Below are 19,572 nucleotides of genomic sequence, written 5' to 3'. Positions count from 1 at the left end.
ATTTATGGGTTATATTTGAGCCTAGAGAGAAACAAAGATGATGGAAGATATTTCTAACCTGGAAAAGTAGGCACGCCAATTTTATAACATAGTAACTTCAGGTGTATGTATATAAGCACTACAACCCTGTTCACTGAGACATACCTGAGAAAATGAGCGGTGGAACCTAACACATCACAGGGAAGGAACAGCATGCTACTCTGTCTTAGAAATCAATCTGTCCCAAAACCTAATTGTGGGGGAAGGTTACTACCAACCACTCCTTACTACAAATCCTTTCAGCTTTCTTCCTTAGCATCACAAATCTCTCTTGGCTCTTCTCTCTGTCTGACTGCTTTATTCCAATCTTCCAGTGAACTTCTCTTCTTTCACTCATCCCCTAAATGTTGTCTCCTCACTCCACACATTCCCCAGTCCATTCCATCCATTCATTTGGCTTCAACCACTATCCATTTCCTGATGACTCCAAAATCTACATCTCCAATTCAAATCTTTCCCATGAGCTCCTGGTCCATTTAATCAACTATTATCACATATTTCTTCAGAAATATTTCAGTTTCAACATGCCTAAAACTGAACTATTTCCCCTTCCAAATCTGCTAATATTAGTATTTTCATCTGTTCATCTACTGAAATCAGAAATTTGGGATACATCCTAGACTCTCTTTTCTTCTTCACACCCCAACTTCTAATCCAATCACAAGTTCAGAGAAGACATAAATCTTTAATGACAAACTACTCACAAATATGAACATGAATACTTCTTTTGTGATGTTAGAAAACTATTAAGTACAGTGAAAAATGTAATTTCCTAAAGTGGTAGGTAAAAGAGTAAGATCAATCTGGTTCGGAATTGCTAAACACTATTTTTATTACCTTTCCCAGTTGTAGAGATTAATATTGATCTGGATCGCTTGGTAAACAAGGCCAGCCTGAAGAAGTAATATTTCAGCCTCCTGTATATTCCCACTAAACATTAATATGTGGGCCATTTTTGATTCTTTAGATGGAAGATCTTTTATAGAATTGATGTACTGAACCTTATCGATCTAATAAAAGAAAAAATATTTGAATTGGACAGTAACAGAAATATAACAAATTATGGCAACACACACACATATACACATAAGTGAACATTATTTACTTCACCAATTGCTGCATAGGCTATTTCTGCAGTATTCATATCTCTGTTAGCAACTGCCATAGCTGCTAGGCAGGCCCACATGGTTTGCTCCTAAAATGAAATATAAGGATAATTATATCAACTACATGGCTGAAGTTTTAAAATAAGCAGTGATTTAAAATATAATAAAATTATATTTTAATAAAAAATTAAAAATTACTGAGCATGGCACTGAAAGAAATAATAATTCAATAAGTTAATGATGTAGAAATTTCATTGTGGCTACTTTGTTAAAATGTATTAATAACAGAGAGAATGACTTTTGAATAAATTTTTAAAATTTTCTTTCTAAGTATCAGAGATTTATTTTTGAACTCACAATATACTTTTAAGATAACTTAAGGTTTAAACCCTTCAGTCTTTTTAATGAGATGTCGAAGAATACAACATATAGGGAAACTGAGGAATAGTAAAGTTTTTGGATAATGCTAGTATAGCAGATTGCCATCAGCAACCCATTGTAAGAAAAAACATCAAAAAGTCATTCCACACAAGTGTATTTTAAGGAATGTTAACCAATGTTCAACAAAAGAGTTCTATGGCCAAACACATTTGGAAAATCCTGGATTCAACCAAGTTGGGAAATGCTGATCTAAAGCAGATTCTTAACCTTAGCTGCATAAATCATCTGAGGAACATAGAAACTATGCCCAGGCCTCTGCCCAGATTTAAGAAATTAGAATCTCTGTGGGGCTACAAGTTGGGAATCTGGCTTCTAAAAAAGTTCCCCTGAAGACTTTTTTATATCAATATTAAGAAACTACCCACTTAGGTTACAGCTTCTTCAGAGAATAAATCACAAAGCATCTGTCCTCCTGAATCACTCATATCTTCACTTATAAAAAGAGACACGATCCCAACTGCATATTTTTCCAGCCCTTAACTGTTGTCATTTCTCATCTTGCACATACACTGTGTAAACTAATACACAATACATACACAACGATGGATCTGAAATGTAAGTACCTTAACAAAGCGACAAAGTCTTACAGCATCTTCCCATTTTGAACCGCTCACATATTCATGGAGAATGGCAGGATATGGAGATATGCTGATGTGAACCAGGGAGCCATCGGCTCTTCTTATAGTTACCTGATTTCCAACAAAACTCACAATGTGGGGATTTTTACTAAATTCACTGTAGAAAAAGAAGCAAAGTGCAATTTATATTCTGAGCAAATTTTTCATATATATTAAATTTGGGGAGTTGATCCCTGACATACATACAAACTATCCAACTTCCAAAATGCACCTCCAAAAAAGTTAACTCCACTGAGTGTATATTTTCAAATAAATATTTTAATCTAACTTTTTATTTACACTTGGAGCAAAATATACTATTTAACGTGGCAAAACTATTGCAATTGTGCGAGCTAGTCCTAAAAGCATTTCAAATTACTTTTTCCCCTCAGTCCTAAGGTAAATCACACAAATGATTGAATCACTGAGCTTGAGCTTTTAAAGTGTTAAAGTGTAAGCCATTAAAAATTAAGTTGACTTCAAGATTATTTCTTCACTATAAAAAGATGAAGTTTAAGTAAAGAGACTAACTTTTCTTCATTAGTTTAAAAACTTTTAAAATGATGCCTGTCCAGTTTTGCTAAGGTCTTAAATTTAAATATTACAAGTGAACTCAAAAGAGATTTGCAAGTTAAGCTAAGGTTTAGAGTTGAAAAGCCTTTGTATTCCTATTTTGTCAAGAGTGAGAGACCTCTCTGCTATTTCTTAGAGAATTCAGAATTATAAATGTATTTGATTTTCTAAAGCATATAAAATTTTAAAAACACACATTTTCAGTAATTTTATACATTTTTTATCTTTAATATTAATTTCAAATTCAATTCTAGATTGAATTGAGCACATACACTCTTGAAAGTCTTAAAGTAAATGATAACCTGGGACAGAATAAAGGCTGTCACAAGGTTGTGTATCACTGAAAAATCTTAAGAGTACTTATATTAAAATCACTAAACCACGCTGAAAAAAAACAACCAGAGTTACCATTAAACAAAATTAAGCTTGAAAATTATATTCACATAAGGGACATTGTATTCACATAAGAAACAAGTAAATAAATATAATAGTATTACATAACACTTTCAGCTTGATTCCATCACTTAAATCTCACTTAGCTAGGTTTAGCTGAACAAAGTACTTAGTTGACTGAGTAAAGTGAAAGATACCTGCAGGATTTAAAATAGAGGCAAAGACATGACACTCTATTAGTTTTATTTACCATAATAAATAATTCTATGGAATAAAATGTTACCTGGCATCCCTTTCATATAATGTTTTAGGCAAAATGTCTCTGTCCACATAAACTGTATTGGGGTAATACCACACTGTAAATCGAGTATCTTGAAGTCCACAAAGGATATTGCATGTATCACTCCACGCCAACGTATGCACCATTGTTCCTTATTTTTAAAAGAATGTTAATATACTATTAGTCCAGCTATATAGTAAGTATTAAAAATATATCTTTAAAATCACTTCACATATAAGACCCCAAGTAATTTCTGGTAGGTATGACTCTATTTTCTGATTGTATAATGGTGAAAACACATACAAAAATTCACATAAGAAGTGATGGAAATATTTGAATATCCTATGCAGAACCATTATATTTTTAATTTGTAAGTCTTTCTTCAATGCCAATTTAGCTGTGGCAGCTAAAGACTTGCTATTAAAATAGAATTACGTAGCTAATAAATGTTATGAGTTCAAAGCATTCATAGATCCATTCAAGCAAGTAAGCTGTTTAGTTTAATATATGACAGATAGAGTAGATCTAAGAAAATTGAAAGTAATTAAAATTCTAAATGTATTACAATTATTTTACCAAGCTTGATAATTTGTTCTTCCTTCCCAAATCGTTTCACTGAGGTGATATAGAGATCTCTATTTTTATCAATAAAAGCAATTTTTCTCTCATTGGTAAGTCCTTTTTGATCCAGAGCAATTTCCAAAATTTCATTCTAAAATTGAAAAAAAAAAATACTGGATTAGTTTCAGTGCTTAACCATCAGATCATTTTAATTATTTAAAGAATATTTATTGCCCTGGCCGATTTGGCTCAATGGTTAGAGCGTTGGCCCACAGACTGAAGGGTCCCAGGTTCAATTCTGGCCAAGGGCATGCGCCTCGGCTGCAGGCTCCATCCCCAGCCCCAGTCGGGGTGCATGCAGGAGGCAACAATCAATGTGTCTCTCTCACACTGATGCTTCTCCCTCTCTCTCCCCCCCTCCACTCTCTCTGAAAAGCAATGGGAAAAAATCCTCGAGTGAGGATTAAAAAAAACTTATTTAAAGAACATTTGTTTATTTAAAGATCAATTAAATATCACTCCCTGACTTATAGTAATAAACTGTCTGTTAAATAATTTTAAGCTGCTAAAACACTAATAATTCAAAAGCTATACTAATATGTACTTTTTTTTATTTGCCAGGGAGAGATGCCCCTTAAAACACTAGACTAATGCATATTTTGAAACTCTGTAAGCTGAAAAACACTTCCCTCTTAGTCGTCAGGGCGAAAGGACGAGGCAAGCCTGGGTATCACATGAGACATCTACTTTGACTAAGCTCCTCATACCAAAATTTACTCAAAGTATGTTGCCTATATTTTAGAGATTTGTAAGACTTGATTTATGGAAATATTTTATGTTTTTAGAGTCTTAAATTTTATATATTCTTTCACATTCTTGTGAAACAGGAAACAATCTTCTGATGTAGGTTTTATTATACTTATTTGCAGATGAGAAGACTGAGATCCATGGGGATTAATTGATTTTGCTCAGAAAAATCTAGTAACAAGCATATCTAGAATTTACAACACAGACTTCTGACTGCACGATTAGTGATTTGTCTGTAACAGCAATGTATTTCTGGTATATTGCGTTAATTATATTATTATACTACCTAGTGAAATGAATTTCCTCATAATTTAAAATGGCTCCATATGGATTTATTTCACTTCAATTCAAGAAGTATTTGTTTACTGCCTATTATGTCTGAAGACTTGCTAGGATCTGTGAATTCAGCAAGAATCATGATCACACCAAGTAACTGTATCTACGTATACTATCATAACATCTTTAAAAAAAAACAAAGCACGCATACACCCTTATCCAAGTTGATGGATCAGGATAAGCCATATACCAGTTCATACCACTTTTTTTTACTGTATATATCTTCTCTTCTTTGAAAATATCACCAACAGTATTTTAAGGAAAGAATTTTGGACATGTACGTGAAGGTATGCATGAAATAGAATTCTAGGTATTTTCAAAATGGAAACCTTTCATAGAAACTGATCTTTACAGTAATTATGTACCATCCCCACAAAAGTACCTAGTATACAGGGTGGGGCAAAAGAAGGGTTATAGTTGCGAATACGTGAAACACAGAGTTCATTCTTGTATTACTATTTATTAATTATTGCATTATTTTCCATACGAACAACTGCAAACCTACTTTTGCCCCACCCCATATTTTTTAAACATTGTTAAACAGAGATGACCCTCCTAAGAAATTCGAAAGTGCCCAGCTGGGCGTGGCTCAGCGGTTGAGCGTTGACCTGGGATCCAGGCGATTGGGGTTTGATTCCCGGTCAGGGCACATGCCCGGGTTGTGGGCTCGATCAATGACTCTCTCATCATTGTTGTTTCTCTCTCTCCCTCCCTCTCCCTTCCTCTCTCTGAAATCAATAGAGATATAAAAAAAAAAAAAGGAATTCGAAAGCAAAGACTGGCAGTAATCATGCCTCTGCACACCGTGAGGGGAGGAGCGTTCCCTCCTCTCGTTCTCTCTAACCATTTTCCGCGGTCCGGTCCTCCCTCCCCACTTCTCTTCTGTTCCTCCTGAGTCCCTCTTGGCAGCAGGACGTGAGAGCAGCTGCATGCTCGTGTGAACCTTCTCCCTTGCCCCACGCTAATATTCATTGAGTGAAAGGCAGACTTGAGTTCCCCTTTTGGCTCTGTTATTTATTTGCGTAGATCTTGGGTTTTGTTTTCTTCCTATACTACGAAATAAAACATATTGGGTGACTTTTTCTACAGAATGCCAAATTTTAAAGTCCTTTGTATTACATACAAGACAAAAAGATAAAAATGTCCTGTGCAACTGAGTGACGCATGAGATGAGGAAGTCACCTCCATTCTTACAATAAGAAATCATGGCTTTCTTACCCTTAGGAAAAGTGTCCTAGAAAAAGAGTTATCAAAACTATAAGGAATATTTATTAAACCTTACTAAATGACTCCCTTTTCAACCTAACAGAAATAATGAGCATATCTTGAAAACCTGAAAAATTTACTCCCTTTTTATATGCTTAACCCTACTAAAACGGAAAAATTCTGCTTTCCTAGTCTTGATTTTAAATGGTTACAATGAAGAGGTTGGGGGGAAATAGGCATCTGCGTATTACTAGGGAGAACACAAATTGATACAATTTCTTTGCAAGATGACAATACTTATTAAAATTACAAATGCTCATATCCTTTGACCTCCCCCCAACATTTAAATAATTTATCCCACAGATACACTAACACTTGTGCAGGAAGATATCTGCAAGGTAAGTCATCTTGGCAATACTGTAAAAGCAAAAGACTGGAAACAAATGTTCACCACTTGGGTACAGGTTAAAGAAATTCAGATATATCCATAAAATGTAATATGTATGGTGGATGGGGGATGGAGGAGAAAGACTGGAAAAGTACTTTTATATGATGATATGGAAGGAGTTCCAGAACTAGTGTTGTATGAGAAAAGCAAGGTGCAGAGTTGTATTTCACGATTTTGTAAAAGAGGGGGAAAAGAACATATCAGGCCCAGCTGGTGTGGCTCAGCGGTTGAGCATCGACCTATGATCCAGGAGATTGTGGTTCAATTCCCGATCAGGGCACATGCCCGGGTTGTGGGCTCGATCCCCAGTAGGGGGTGTGCAGGAGACAGCTAATCAATGACCCTCTCATCATTGATGTTTCTCTCTCTCTCCCACTCCCTTCATCTCTCTCTGAAATCACTAAAAATATAATTTTTTAAAAAAGAACATATCAGTTTTGTTTGTATATGCACTAAAAATCTCTGGAAGGATATGTAGGAGATTAATAAAGTGGTTACATTTCTTTGTTAGAAAGAAACTACTGATTAGGAACAGGTGTAGTAGGGAGACATTTTCACTGTATACTTTTTATGATTTTTGATTTCTGAACCATATGAATGTATTTGTTATTCAAATTTAAAACTTGCAAAAAGAAGAAAATAATATATAGAGTAACACTTCACTAGCAGCAATGAACAATATAGTTAAAAGCATCTTTAGACCCTAATATAGCACTTATTAGATAACTCAATAAAACATGCTCCTTTGTTTGTTTTAAGGCTAAAAATCAGAAACCAATAAGCAATTCACAATTCAGTGTCTTTTTGTACTTCTATAGAAATTTTTTTCAGTTTAACTACAGTCTTAAAACCTAAAGAAAATGCTGGCTAAGGGCAGGTCAATGGGAAAACTGCAAGGTATTCTGAAATATAAACATATTTTTATTTACTGATAGGTACAAATAGTTGAATCAAGAAAGAACATTTTACTGAAAAGCAGAAAGGAGCCTGGACAGTAGACATATAAGTCAGATTCTTTTTATGCAATTAATTTCCATATATAGCTATATTTTCCTCCTTAAAATGAAAACATTAATTTAAAAAGGAAGTAAATAGTGTCTACATTAGAAACAGCTAATGTCCATTACCTTATGAGAAAGAAGCTTTCCATCACCTAATGGTTTTCCGGTTGATGCCTCAAAGAGGTAGATTACTTGAAAAAAAGTAGGACATTAGTTAATGTATTATATTAGAATTTTTATTGGTAAACTTCAATGGAATTATATAATCCTCATGAGAAATAATTAACTCGGTGGCCCGCAGAGTATCTATCAGCACAGAAGAGCAGCAGCATCAAATTACTATTTATTAATGGAGTCATATTTCTTCGGAAAACAGTGCAACTAGATCCTTCTTCCTAAAACATACATTCCCTAATTCAAATTGTTATTAATGGTCTGGCTTCAATGCCACATAGCATCAGCAATGGCAAGTCCCAATCCGGATGTAATCTCTAACTTTGATAACAGATTTAGACTGGTACACCACCACCGACAATCATGATTTCACAAAGGAAAATCGTGTCAAGTACCTACTGTTATGCCAGGCAATGTGTTATTACTATTCAGTTCTCTGTGGTCAGTACACTACTATGTATACCTTGTCTGGCGTTTGTCCTGGGTTCCTGGCAGAGAACCTGAACCCTCGGATTCTCCTGAGGGACAGAAGTGTCCTTGTTTGCTAACAGGATACCCTGGGTGGAACAGAGCTGCCTCTGCTCCATTCTCTGCTTCACCAAAGGTTTTTAACATGACAGTGATATTGGTAGGTGCAATTTCTCTTTTAAAAAGATTGTTGGAGGGGAAAAAGATTGTTGGAGTGTTTTTGTGATTCTCTTTAAGTAATTCTAGAATTATTTCAACCCGAGTCATCCCAAACGGAGTAATTTTATATAACTGAACATACACATAGTATTACAGAAATGAAAAGACAGAAGTGGTATGAGCAGTCAGAAAAAAAATTGGACAATTTATAAAGATGATAAAATTAGAAAATTTTGGCTTCCATTTTAAAAAATGCTTTGGGCTTGGCTGAACAAAGTTGTTTTCATAGCTATACAAACTAACAACTTTGAAAAAGAAAGCCCTCCATCCATATGCTAATTGTGCATATTATAAAGAGCTGGAGGTGTAAGGATGAACTCGTCTATTTTTCCACAACTCTAAGAGGCCCTGATCTATGGGAGTTTGAACCTGTGTTTCAGTGATACCATGTAACAGAAACTGGCAGAAAGAACAACTAAGGAGCTGGGAACTGAAAGAGTTGCTTCTAAACATAAGTAACTGCTCTCTAACTTCCACCCCTGATACCCAGACGCTTGTTTCAAATGATCACCACAAAACCTCACACTATCTGTGCAAGGTGGTGGGAGAAGGAAGTCAAAGCAGGACCTCTCTACCGCTTCACCAGGCACCCACAGGGGCACATTCAAATCCATTCACCATGTCTTTATTGAGCACCTCCCATAACAGAGAACACTGTGCTTGCTTCAAGAATCCTGCCTGTACTGGAGCTCCTAAATTAAGAAGGAACCACTGATTTTACTTGTGGATGGCCCCCTTGAAAGGAAATTTTTAAAATTCCAAAGTAAAGATTTAGGTACTTCAACTGTATTTTCTATTGTTAGCATATACCTCTACTTAGCCTTCAATCAGTACTAGTTTCTTTAAAAGGGAACATAAAGAAAATAATTTCTCATTTTATATCAGTTCTACAATAATTTTTTAGCCTTTTTGATTTTCTATTTATATCAAAACAAAATTACATGACTATCTTGTTCAATCAAAATTAATGTAAATAAAATTTACTGGCATATAAATCCGTATTTCTGAAAATGTTTACAATTCTTTCTAAAATTATATGAATTATCAAAGGATTAAAGAATAATGAAATATGCACCAATATAAATTAACTATAGAAATTTTCAGAACAAGGTATATTCAATTGGAAACACATATTTATTAAAGCTTCTGCCTAAAATATGTGGTGTTCGATAAGAAAAGTGTAAACAACTCAGTGATAACTGAGGTTTTCAAATTTAAGTTTACTGAAGACAAAAATCTGACTTTCTAATTATAATTAACAGTTACACAGCTATCTTAAATCTGTCTGCTATCTAGAAATGATTTTATTTCATTCTCTTTTCTTCTCCTTTAGCTAGAAAGGACATCCTTAAAAACAAAACAATTACCAAATGTCCTCTCTCAAAGAAAAAATAAAATAGCTTTATTTGGGAGAATTATATTTCCTACCAGTATGAGAGGTGATGCTATTTCAAAGTACTGGAAACTGAAAGGTGAGAGAATTCTCTTAGGTCCTGAATTAGGTCCTCCATGGCATGAACTAATAAAATTAACAGTCAAGTCAGATTTTTTGGGAACATATCACAATAATGAACAGTGTTTTTACCTATTAAAAACAGAGGAAAACAATTTAATATTTTTGTACTAGGCTTTGGAAATAACTCACTCTTACTCTTACTGAGTGGCTCCATCCCTAAATATTGATATGCTTGGCCTTTGGTCCTCTCACCTCTCTGTACTTACTTCCTAAGTGATTTCATTCCATGCCATGGTACCTACCATCTGTACATCACTGGCTCCCAAATTTATGCCTCTAGCATCCAGCTCCCTCCTGAGCCCTGGATTTGTTTATCCTATTGTTTACTCTCCATCCATGCATAGGTGTCTAAGAGGTATTTAAACTTATCAAGAGCAAAACAGAACTCTTGGATGGGGAACCCCTCTACACTCCCTCCTTCCTTTTCCATCTCATTCATCCAAGATAAAAGCCGATGATAACACGCTTGCCTCCTCTCATTCCCTCATTCCCATGACCTCACCGTTGCCATGTCTCGACGTGATCTGGCTCCTGCTTATCTATCTCTGCCCTCCTCTCCTGAGACTCTGCCCAACTCACGCAGACCTGGTCACACGGCCTTCTGGCAGTGCCCGTAACATGCCAATCACTCCCATCTCAGAACCCGTGCACCTGCTTGTCCTATAGTCATTCCCTTCCCCCACCGCCAGAGTTCTCTGTTCCCTCACCCTGCGTTAGTTTTGCTCATAGCATGTATCATTAGCTATTTGTTATATATTTATTTGTCTGTCTTGTTCACTAGTGTATCCTCAACTTCTAGAAAAGCACTTGGCACACAGTAAGCATTCAATAATATTTGTTGGGTAAATGAAATTGTGATACAGCAATGCCTTAATAAAATGGTTTTACTGTACTATGCAACTGTAAAACATTTGAGATATTTATAAATACTAATGTGATCCAGATTTTTATATGAAAATTTAAAATTGTTCATAACTTTTTTCTACATCATTAATTTAAAATATTAATTTTAAAAAATATAAGCAGCCTGGCCAGGTGTGGCTCAGCAGTTGAGCGTCGACCTGGGATCCAGGTGATCGGGGTTCGATTCCCTGTCAGGGCACATGCCCGGGTTGCGGGCTCAATCAATGACTCTCTCCACCATTGATGTTTCTATCTTTCTCTCTCTCTCCCTCTCTCCTTTCCTCTCTCTGAAATCAATAAAGATATATTTAAAAAAATAAATTAAATAAATAAATAAATAAATAAATAAATAAATATAAGCAAAATAAACAGTACAATGAAGCACAATATTTACTATGTTTCCAACTGAAGAAAAATGAAATATTTGAAAAAACCAATAAACTTAAAAATTAACAAATCTTTTTCAGACTCACAATCTTGGATTCAAGCTCTCTACCAACAGCTACTGAATATGTAAAGATTTATTCCTTACCAAGAAGCTTTGTTATTGTTGTGACAATATCTATTTGTTAAATTGAGTATGACAACTTTATACATAGTTCAGTTCTTTCATTAATTTACGATTTGGACAAATTAGGATGTTCATACTTCTTTCACATGAAGTTATATATTAATAGATGAGAAAATGAAAGTTAATGTATGAAAATTTTACAGTGTTAACAAATTTCATGGAAATTTGACAGATTATAAAAATGTACTTACTTTTTTCATCAGCTTTGTCTTTTATAGCGATGGTATCATTACTCAGAGACACAGTCTGTGCATTCAGAATATCTGTTCTCATTCCAGGAAATTTTGGAGAAGAAATGAAGCGCCCTTCATAAGAATATAAATAGATACCACCACCATCTACAAGAAGAAAATGTCTAAAAAATAAAGAATATAAAATAGTCTCAAATAGGAGTTTACTGTATTTTTTTATTAGACAATAGTTGATCCCTTGGAAAAATCTAAATCTTACAATTAAATAAGTACATGGATATATACAAAATAAAATATACAAACACCTGAAAAATTGACACTGGTTGTTTTGGTTTGTTTCTAGGTTCTTGTTTTGTGATGGAGGTGGGAGAGGTAAAATGTCCATAATCACCACCCTATATAATAAAATTCTGACCCCGTTCCCATTTACACTTGCAATTCATTTCCTTTCCTAAAGAAGCGTCTCTATTCGAAGGCAATATGCTCACAATTTTCATTCAGTGATTTTAATGCCCAATGCTAGTTGTATCACAAAACAGCATTAGTACATACTGTTAAACTGCCCTTTGAAAGGTTGTATTGATTTACACTCCTACTACTGCTATACTGGAGTGCCTGTTTCTTCAATACTGAACACATTATTACTTTTTAATCTTATGTTCAAGGTTTTAATATCCTTGATTCACAACTATTTCTTGACTCAGGAATTGCTAATTGTTCTTTCTTGCTATGGAAACGAATAGGAAATAAACATAAAAACAAATGAAAAGTTAGTATATAATGAAATACAAATACATACATTTTAATTAAATTAATACTTGAGTATTAGTATGTAGTTTATTTAGTTAGAGGGTTTGGCCCTTACACATTAGTGTATATTTGCTAATGGTGACCAAGTGCACATTGTATTAGTATATATTCTTTCTCAGTCTAAGTACCAAAAGCATTTTCTTGCCCTCGCCGGGTGGCTCAGTTGGTTAGAGCATCATCTCGTACACCAAAAGTTTATGGGTTGGATTCCCAGTCAGGGTACCACTTAGGTTGCAGGTTGGATCTCCAGTTGGTTGGGGCATGTAAGGGAGGTAACTGATCTATGTTTCTCTCTAACATCGATGTTTCTCTCTCTTTCCACTTCCTCTCTTTCTAAATGTCAATTTTAAAAAACCATATCCTTGTGTGAGGATCTAAATAAGTAAATACATAATAAAAGCATTTTCTCTTCTAAACAAGACACTATAGCTTTTAATCTCTTTGTGAGTAAACACTGTTTCAAGGGGCAAACATATCTAAATGTACGAAAAAAGACCAGCAATAGGCAATAAGCAAAATATTCTTTAGTTACCTAATAATTTATTCCATTGATATATGCTTTTACTAAGAGGGTATTCAATAAATACATTTATCAATAATATAAATAAATAAATTTATTTGGAATTGAGTAAAAAGAATTTCAGAAAGATAGTTTTTTGGACAGCTAACATCTTACCTTTCAAGTGGCAAAATGTCTTTTCCTTTTAAAAATTTATGATATAACTAAATAAATCATATATTTAATTTCATTAAACAGATGGTACAAAATTTGAGGCAATTATTTTCTTGCTCGATCAAGGTCATCAATATGATGATCACACTCTTCAGTAACTAGTTAACTGATAACTTTGACTCATGAGAATCTGTTGGTGCATCAAAATAATTATGCCACTCAGCTACACGGCTCTGTGTTTTAAGTTTTCTCTATGATCCCTTGCCAGGCAGTCACTGTGTCAGCCTCAGCAGCCCACCAGCACCATTCCTCTTCTGGTTTGCTATTTATAAAACGCTGTGGGCTAGAAAGCCGGATAATAAGCACTATGAAGAGCTGCTTAGGTGGTCAGCAAAGGGATATGGAATCAAACACATGGTTCATTGCAAATACTTTCATAGGTAGCTCTTCTAGGTAATTGCCTATCACATTTTCATACTTTATTCCAGGTTTCATTGGGTTGTAGCTTTCAAGTCTAGTCTGTGATGCTATAGGGCATCACTGTACTTGAAAGGCACAGTGTCCTGGAAAAGTGTAGATTCCTGAGCAACAGCCATTCCATCCTCACTCCAGTTCATCGGTCTGGAGTTTCTTAGTCCTGTATACATGGAAAGTCTTGGCAGAGGATACTATTTTATAAACTTCAGGTCACAGCCAAGTAGTGGCTTATAAAATCAGCGAGTTTCAACCAATATTTAAAAATAAAAAGCAGAACAGAATACAAAATAGAGGGACCATGAGGTCAAACTATTTCAGTCATTTGCCTGTTTTTCATTTTCTCATGTCATTTCTCTGATGTTTACTTCTAATGAGTTTATTCTCATCATTTTAAATAAACTAATAACTTTTAAATCTCTATTTTAATTTCTAATACTAAACGGTGATATCTATAACCCACATATAACTCTCAATATATTTTTATGAATATAAGCAAATTCTGAGACCAAAAAGTTTCAGAACCATTGATCTAAGAGATTATTCTCTTACTTCTTTAAAAAAATAAATAGTAGAAAGAGACTGATACCTAATGGCTAATGTACTATTCTGTAAATCCATGCTTTGCAGTGATTTGAAATATTTTCACCCCAAATTCAATAGTCAAACATGAAAAATTACCTTTCTGCCTGCAGAATTAAACTAACAGTTCCTTCTTTGAGATCAAATATAAGTGGTGTATTCCAGTTCTTCGTACTGAAAGACAAATAAAATGGATATTTGGTAACATTTAAAATACTGAATACTTTTTAATAAGGAGATAGGTACTCATTTTAAGTGTTCTAGTTTCATAGTAACTTTGTATATATTTCTATTACAGCAGTTGGCTTTCACTTTATTTCCGTATCCCTCACCAGAACACAGAGACTCTGGGTCCCTGACCTAGCACAGAAAGCATTTAATAAAAGTTTATCGTAGGAATCACAATAAATGAATTGAGGGATCATAAGTCCAAGTTCTGTCATTTATTAGCTCTGTGATTCAGGCAACTCATCTACTGTTTTTCATCTGAAAAAGAGTAGCAGCATGGCATAGTGAAAAGAGGATGGGTTTTGGCTAAACAGATCAGGATTAGAAATGTTTTCATCACCTGTTGGCAATATGATTTTAATAAGCTTAGTACCCCCTAAGCATCAGTTTCCTTATTTGTAAAATGAAGATAATGACAACTTACCCAAGTATTAAGCTAGCTGCCTACTATACAACAGATACCGAGCAAACAAAAACTATAATACATAACGATAACATGATAAACATGATTATTTCTCCCACAGGTCTCCCAAACAGATTTTGTGAAGCATTCTGTTAACTGTAAAATATTATATAAATACTTATTAAATAAATGGGTGAATAAATGAACAACTCCTTTGGTTTTTATAGTGTAATATGATTCAAAGATAGGGATGAGTGGAGAGAACATTTACAACCTGAAACCTATCTCCAAATAATCAGTTGCTTCACAGTTTAAAATATGTTTTATTACTCCTATATATTCTAAATCTCTCTCAATTACTTTCAGAGAAGCATTGCTTTAAATTTCATATTCAGATCCAGAAGATGGGGCAGGGACAGGGAAGGTTGAAGTGAGTAGACACACGGTTGGGAAATTAATCTTGGCTAATGCAGAGTCTGATACCCATTTCAATAAGTAAGTGCATGTATAAAGCAAAACAACAAATAAATAATTATTAAATCTGGGGGTTGCAGGTATAATAAAGATGTGCCTTTGTATTTTAGAAAAAACATGGCATGCTTCATTTATGAAGTTATTAGAATTAACCTTCATTCTTTGTCAAGAGAGCTGATAAGAATAGTGATTATGTTATGTTTTTTTAATGTCCCCTCACCAAATATCTGAGATTTCTGACAACTAAGATATATACAGTAAAGGAAATATAAACTCCCTGAACCATAATGTTGAATAATCAATAATCTATACAATTATTGGTGAAATCAGACAAAAATTTAACATAGAGTTGCTTATATATTATTTTCTTTTTGTAGAGCTTATCTATGCACTTGAGATTATTTACGTCTATTGTGTCCACACAGTGGCAATACTATATAATGGTTTGCTGCTGTGCACCTCTCCTCAATTCTGCTCTCAGACACTACACTCATAGCTTGAAATCGGCCACATAGTAGAAGTACTTACATCGCAGAAATCAGCAGACAATGCAAATCAAGTCTGTTTGTTTCCAAAAAGTCAGCTGTTCAACATGTATTAGTACATACTGAGTTACTGTTCTAAAAATACCAAGTATATTATTAAAGCTTTAGGTGAAAGTCTTGCATGTGCTCAATCATTCCCTGCTTTCTAATACAAAGTATACTGAATAATATTTGCTTTCATCATTTCTGAACATAGTGATGACCCAACTTTGGATCCATGAACATCCATGATTACACTGGGCTGTGATGTTAAGCCTAAATACCTCCTGTGTCCTTACTGAATATATTTCAGCCTATTGTGAGGCTGCTAGCTATCCCCTATTCCAATGGAGGTTCCTTTTCGCATCATTTATCAGGTGCTCCTAATCTTTTCTAGGCTTTGAAATCAAATTATATTAACTTCCTTAGAACTGTGAGTAAAGTAAGAGCAAACACTATATCACAGAAGCATTTTAAAAGTGATTATTAACCTTTGATTTACAAAGTTTATTAGATCTATTTTCACTGCTCATGACTCCCTTTTTCTCACTCTTGTCTGGGATTAAGTTCAGGATAGGTGAGATCTTGAGAAAGTTAAGTTTAAACCAAACCATGTAGATGTGAAAGATTAAAAATAAATTCCTCATCACAGACCAAACTCTAGATTTTTAAGAAATGCAAGATGCTTACGAGAACACATAACATTGAAGAGACGTTGAAACAACTAAGTGGGCATAGTTCAAAGATGCTTTAATGACTCTATCACGGAATTCCAGTAAATCCACTGCATCATTAAGAACGTTACGAACCTAAACAAGGAAAAATGAAATACCAACAAACAACATTAAAATACATGAAACTTTTATCAGATAACTTAGCAAGATTTTGAAAAACAAAAAATGCAATGCTCTCATGATTGCCCAATCATATAAAAAAGAAGAATTCAATAGGAACCAGGCATAAGATGGCATATTGGGGTATACAAATCAACCAACAAAATCAAAGACACAGAAAACACCTTAGAAATAAATAGAAAAAGATGTATAGAGATTTCCAACCTGCAAGCCAATGGCACAATCAGGTGAAAAATGCTGTAACACTGAGACACAGTCAAAGGAGTGTGGCAGACAGGAGTTGGAAAGAGACTACTACACAGGGTGGGGCAAAAGTAGGTTTACAGTTGTGAGTACACAAAACACAGTTTATTCTTGTATTATTATTTATAAATTATTGTATTATTTCCCATACGAACAACTGTAAACCTACTTTTGCCCCACTCTGTGTAATTTCTGCCCAAAATAGTAAGAATATATCTTTTTAGGGTTAGATTTTACTTTAAAATTTAAGTTCCAAAAAGAGGGATATAATAACTTCAAAAACCAAAGCAGAGTAGGAGGTGTTAGTAAAGAAACCAATAGTATAGTGAAAAAAACCAAGCTGCACAGATAGGGAGAAAATATTTTCATATGTAAAAACACAGAGATAATACATAAGAAAGTTAAGTACCAGCTAACAAAAGGAAATTTGCCTTTGATAGTCAGAATTGTTATAAATCCTTGTAACAAAATAAAGTTTGCAAGGATTTTAACAGTTGGTAGTATCGGCCAAAAATCCCAAAGTTTATGGATAGTTTGTAAAAAATTAGGAAAAATGTTGGGCAAGTAAAATTTATCTAATCTCTGACCAAATACCAGAAAGGGTAAGATATTATAGTAAGAGCTGAAAAATAGAGGAAAAGAGAGTAACTGTACTTAGTATTTCTTTAAATTCCCCTCAAAATGATATCATCTTTCTAAATATAGTATATATGACAATTACAGTATTAACGAAGAATGAAAGAGTATGGAAAAAAGGCAGGAATGTAAAGTCAAACTTCTTGTGTTTATCTGCAGTACTTTTACCTACAAGGCATATTATATTTTTATTATCTGCTCAACTCCCACCTCCAACAAATTATTATCATCATGACAAGATAGCAAAATTATATACCTGTATACTCCTTGACTCAGCAATTTTACTTCTAAAATTCTACCCCAAAGATAAACAAGAAAAACTATGAAATCGCATACACACAAGGCAATTACTACACACAACACTAATGGTAACAGCAAAAGATTAGAAACAGCCCAACTATCAATACAGGACAGGTTGAATAAACTATGGTACATTCACAAAGTAGAATACTATACAGCTATGAAAGGAATAGGGAAGATCTATGGAGTCATCTGCAGGATATATTATAAAGTAAAAAATGTAAGATGCGCCCAGCTAGGTGTGGCTCAGAGGTTGAGCGTCGACCTGGGATCCAGGCGATCGGTGTTCGATTCCCGGTCAGGGCACATGCCCGGGTTGCAGGCTCAATCAATGACTCTCTCATCGATGTTTCTATCTCTCTCTCTCCTTCTCCTTTCCTCTCTCTGAGATCAATAAAGGTATATTTAAAAAAAAAAAAAATGTAAGATGCAAAACTGTACAGTATGATACCTTTTATCTAATAAAGGGAAGGATATAAAAATATATGAATTTGTTTACATTAAAAAAAAAATCTGAAACAATATTTAGTAACATATTACTAGAATAATATTGATTTGTTATTTGAAACTATATTTTAGAACATATATACATATATATATATATGGCACCATTAGAATCTTCAGGAACCAAAATTTTCTTGTAAAAGAAAAAAAGCTTTAAATAAAAACCAAGAGTGAAACTCTATAATCTTAAATTTGAACTCAAAACCTCTGTATGCACTCATAACATACTTTTATGTCAAAAACAAATATATTTCATCTAGAAGTAATGATCAAGCCAGTAACAAAGAGCAAACCTAGCACCTGGATCATGATCTCTAAATAACATTCCCCTCCAAAAGGAACAAGGCCTTCTTGGAAGAATGGCTGACTCCAAGTCTGGAATAGGAAATGTATAAGAGGAGCCTAGAACATCTTGTGAAAAATGCAAGGAAGCTACTGAGATCATCTCAAAAGAACACAGGAGCCAATTGGCCAAAGCCATTTGAGCATTCAAGAGAATAATGACTGCAATAGGCTGAAACACATCAAAAAAGTTAAAATTTGCAAATGTATAATGATAACATCAACAACAACAAAAAACAAACTCATTGGGCATACTAGGAAATCAACTCATTATGTGAAAACTGGTAAATAAAGGAAAATAATCAAAAATTCGTCTCATCTCAGGGTAACCAAATGGTTGATGAGGCAAAGTCTTTGATAAAAGAATTGTAGCTAATAAATGCAGAAGAAATTATAGAATTACAAGATTAATATTTTGTAACCCCAAAGAAATATGATTCTAGACAAGTATCATCAATAGCTAATAGGAATATTATGCTAAAAGTCTAATGGGGAATTAAATAATAGATAAATCAGACTGACAACACCTAAACACACTGATCAATCTTAGCATCACTAAAAGAGAGATAAGCAGACATAAGTGTCTCCTGATGTGATGTATTGGAAAGTGCACAGCATCACCTACAAAGTATATTAAGACCAAATCTAATAACCAGTCTACAGGAAATACAGGGG

At 34.1% G+C, this 19,572-nt stretch overlaps 1 protein-coding gene across 1 annotated transcript in view; it reads right to left on the bottom strand.

Annotated features, from left to right (window-relative positions):
• Positions 1-19,572, bottom strand: part of IFT80 (intraflagellar transport 80) — a 71,121-nt gene that overhangs the window by 9,311 nt on the left and 42,238 nt on the right. The window contains exons 8-16 of the mRNA XM_016215728.2: positions 16,709-16,827; positions 14,489-14,563; positions 11,851-12,014; positions 7,935-7,999; positions 4,026-4,161; positions 3,453-3,600; positions 2,150-2,321; positions 1,145-1,234; positions 877-1,049 (exon numbers count right to left, since the gene is read on the bottom strand). Coding sequence (XP_016071214.2) covers positions 877-1,049; positions 1,145-1,234; positions 2,150-2,321; positions 3,453-3,600; positions 4,026-4,161; positions 7,935-7,999; positions 11,851-12,014; positions 14,489-14,563; positions 16,709-16,827 — 1,142 coding nt within the window. The remainder of the gene's footprint in view (positions 1-876; positions 1,050-1,144; positions 1,235-2,149; positions 2,322-3,452; positions 3,601-4,025; positions 4,162-7,934; positions 8,000-11,850; positions 12,015-14,488; positions 14,564-16,708; positions 16,828-19,572) is intronic.

This window comes from Miniopterus natalensis, chromosome 6 (assembly GCF_054644295.1).
Source record: "Miniopterus natalensis isolate mMinNat1 chromosome 6, mMinNat1.hap1, whole genome shotgun sequence".
NCBI classification, from domain to species: domain Eukaryota; kingdom Metazoa; phylum Chordata; class Mammalia; order Chiroptera; family Miniopteridae; genus Miniopterus; species Miniopterus natalensis.
Note: the sequence above shows the minus strand (reverse complement) of the source record. Positions and strands in the feature narration are given on the sequence as shown.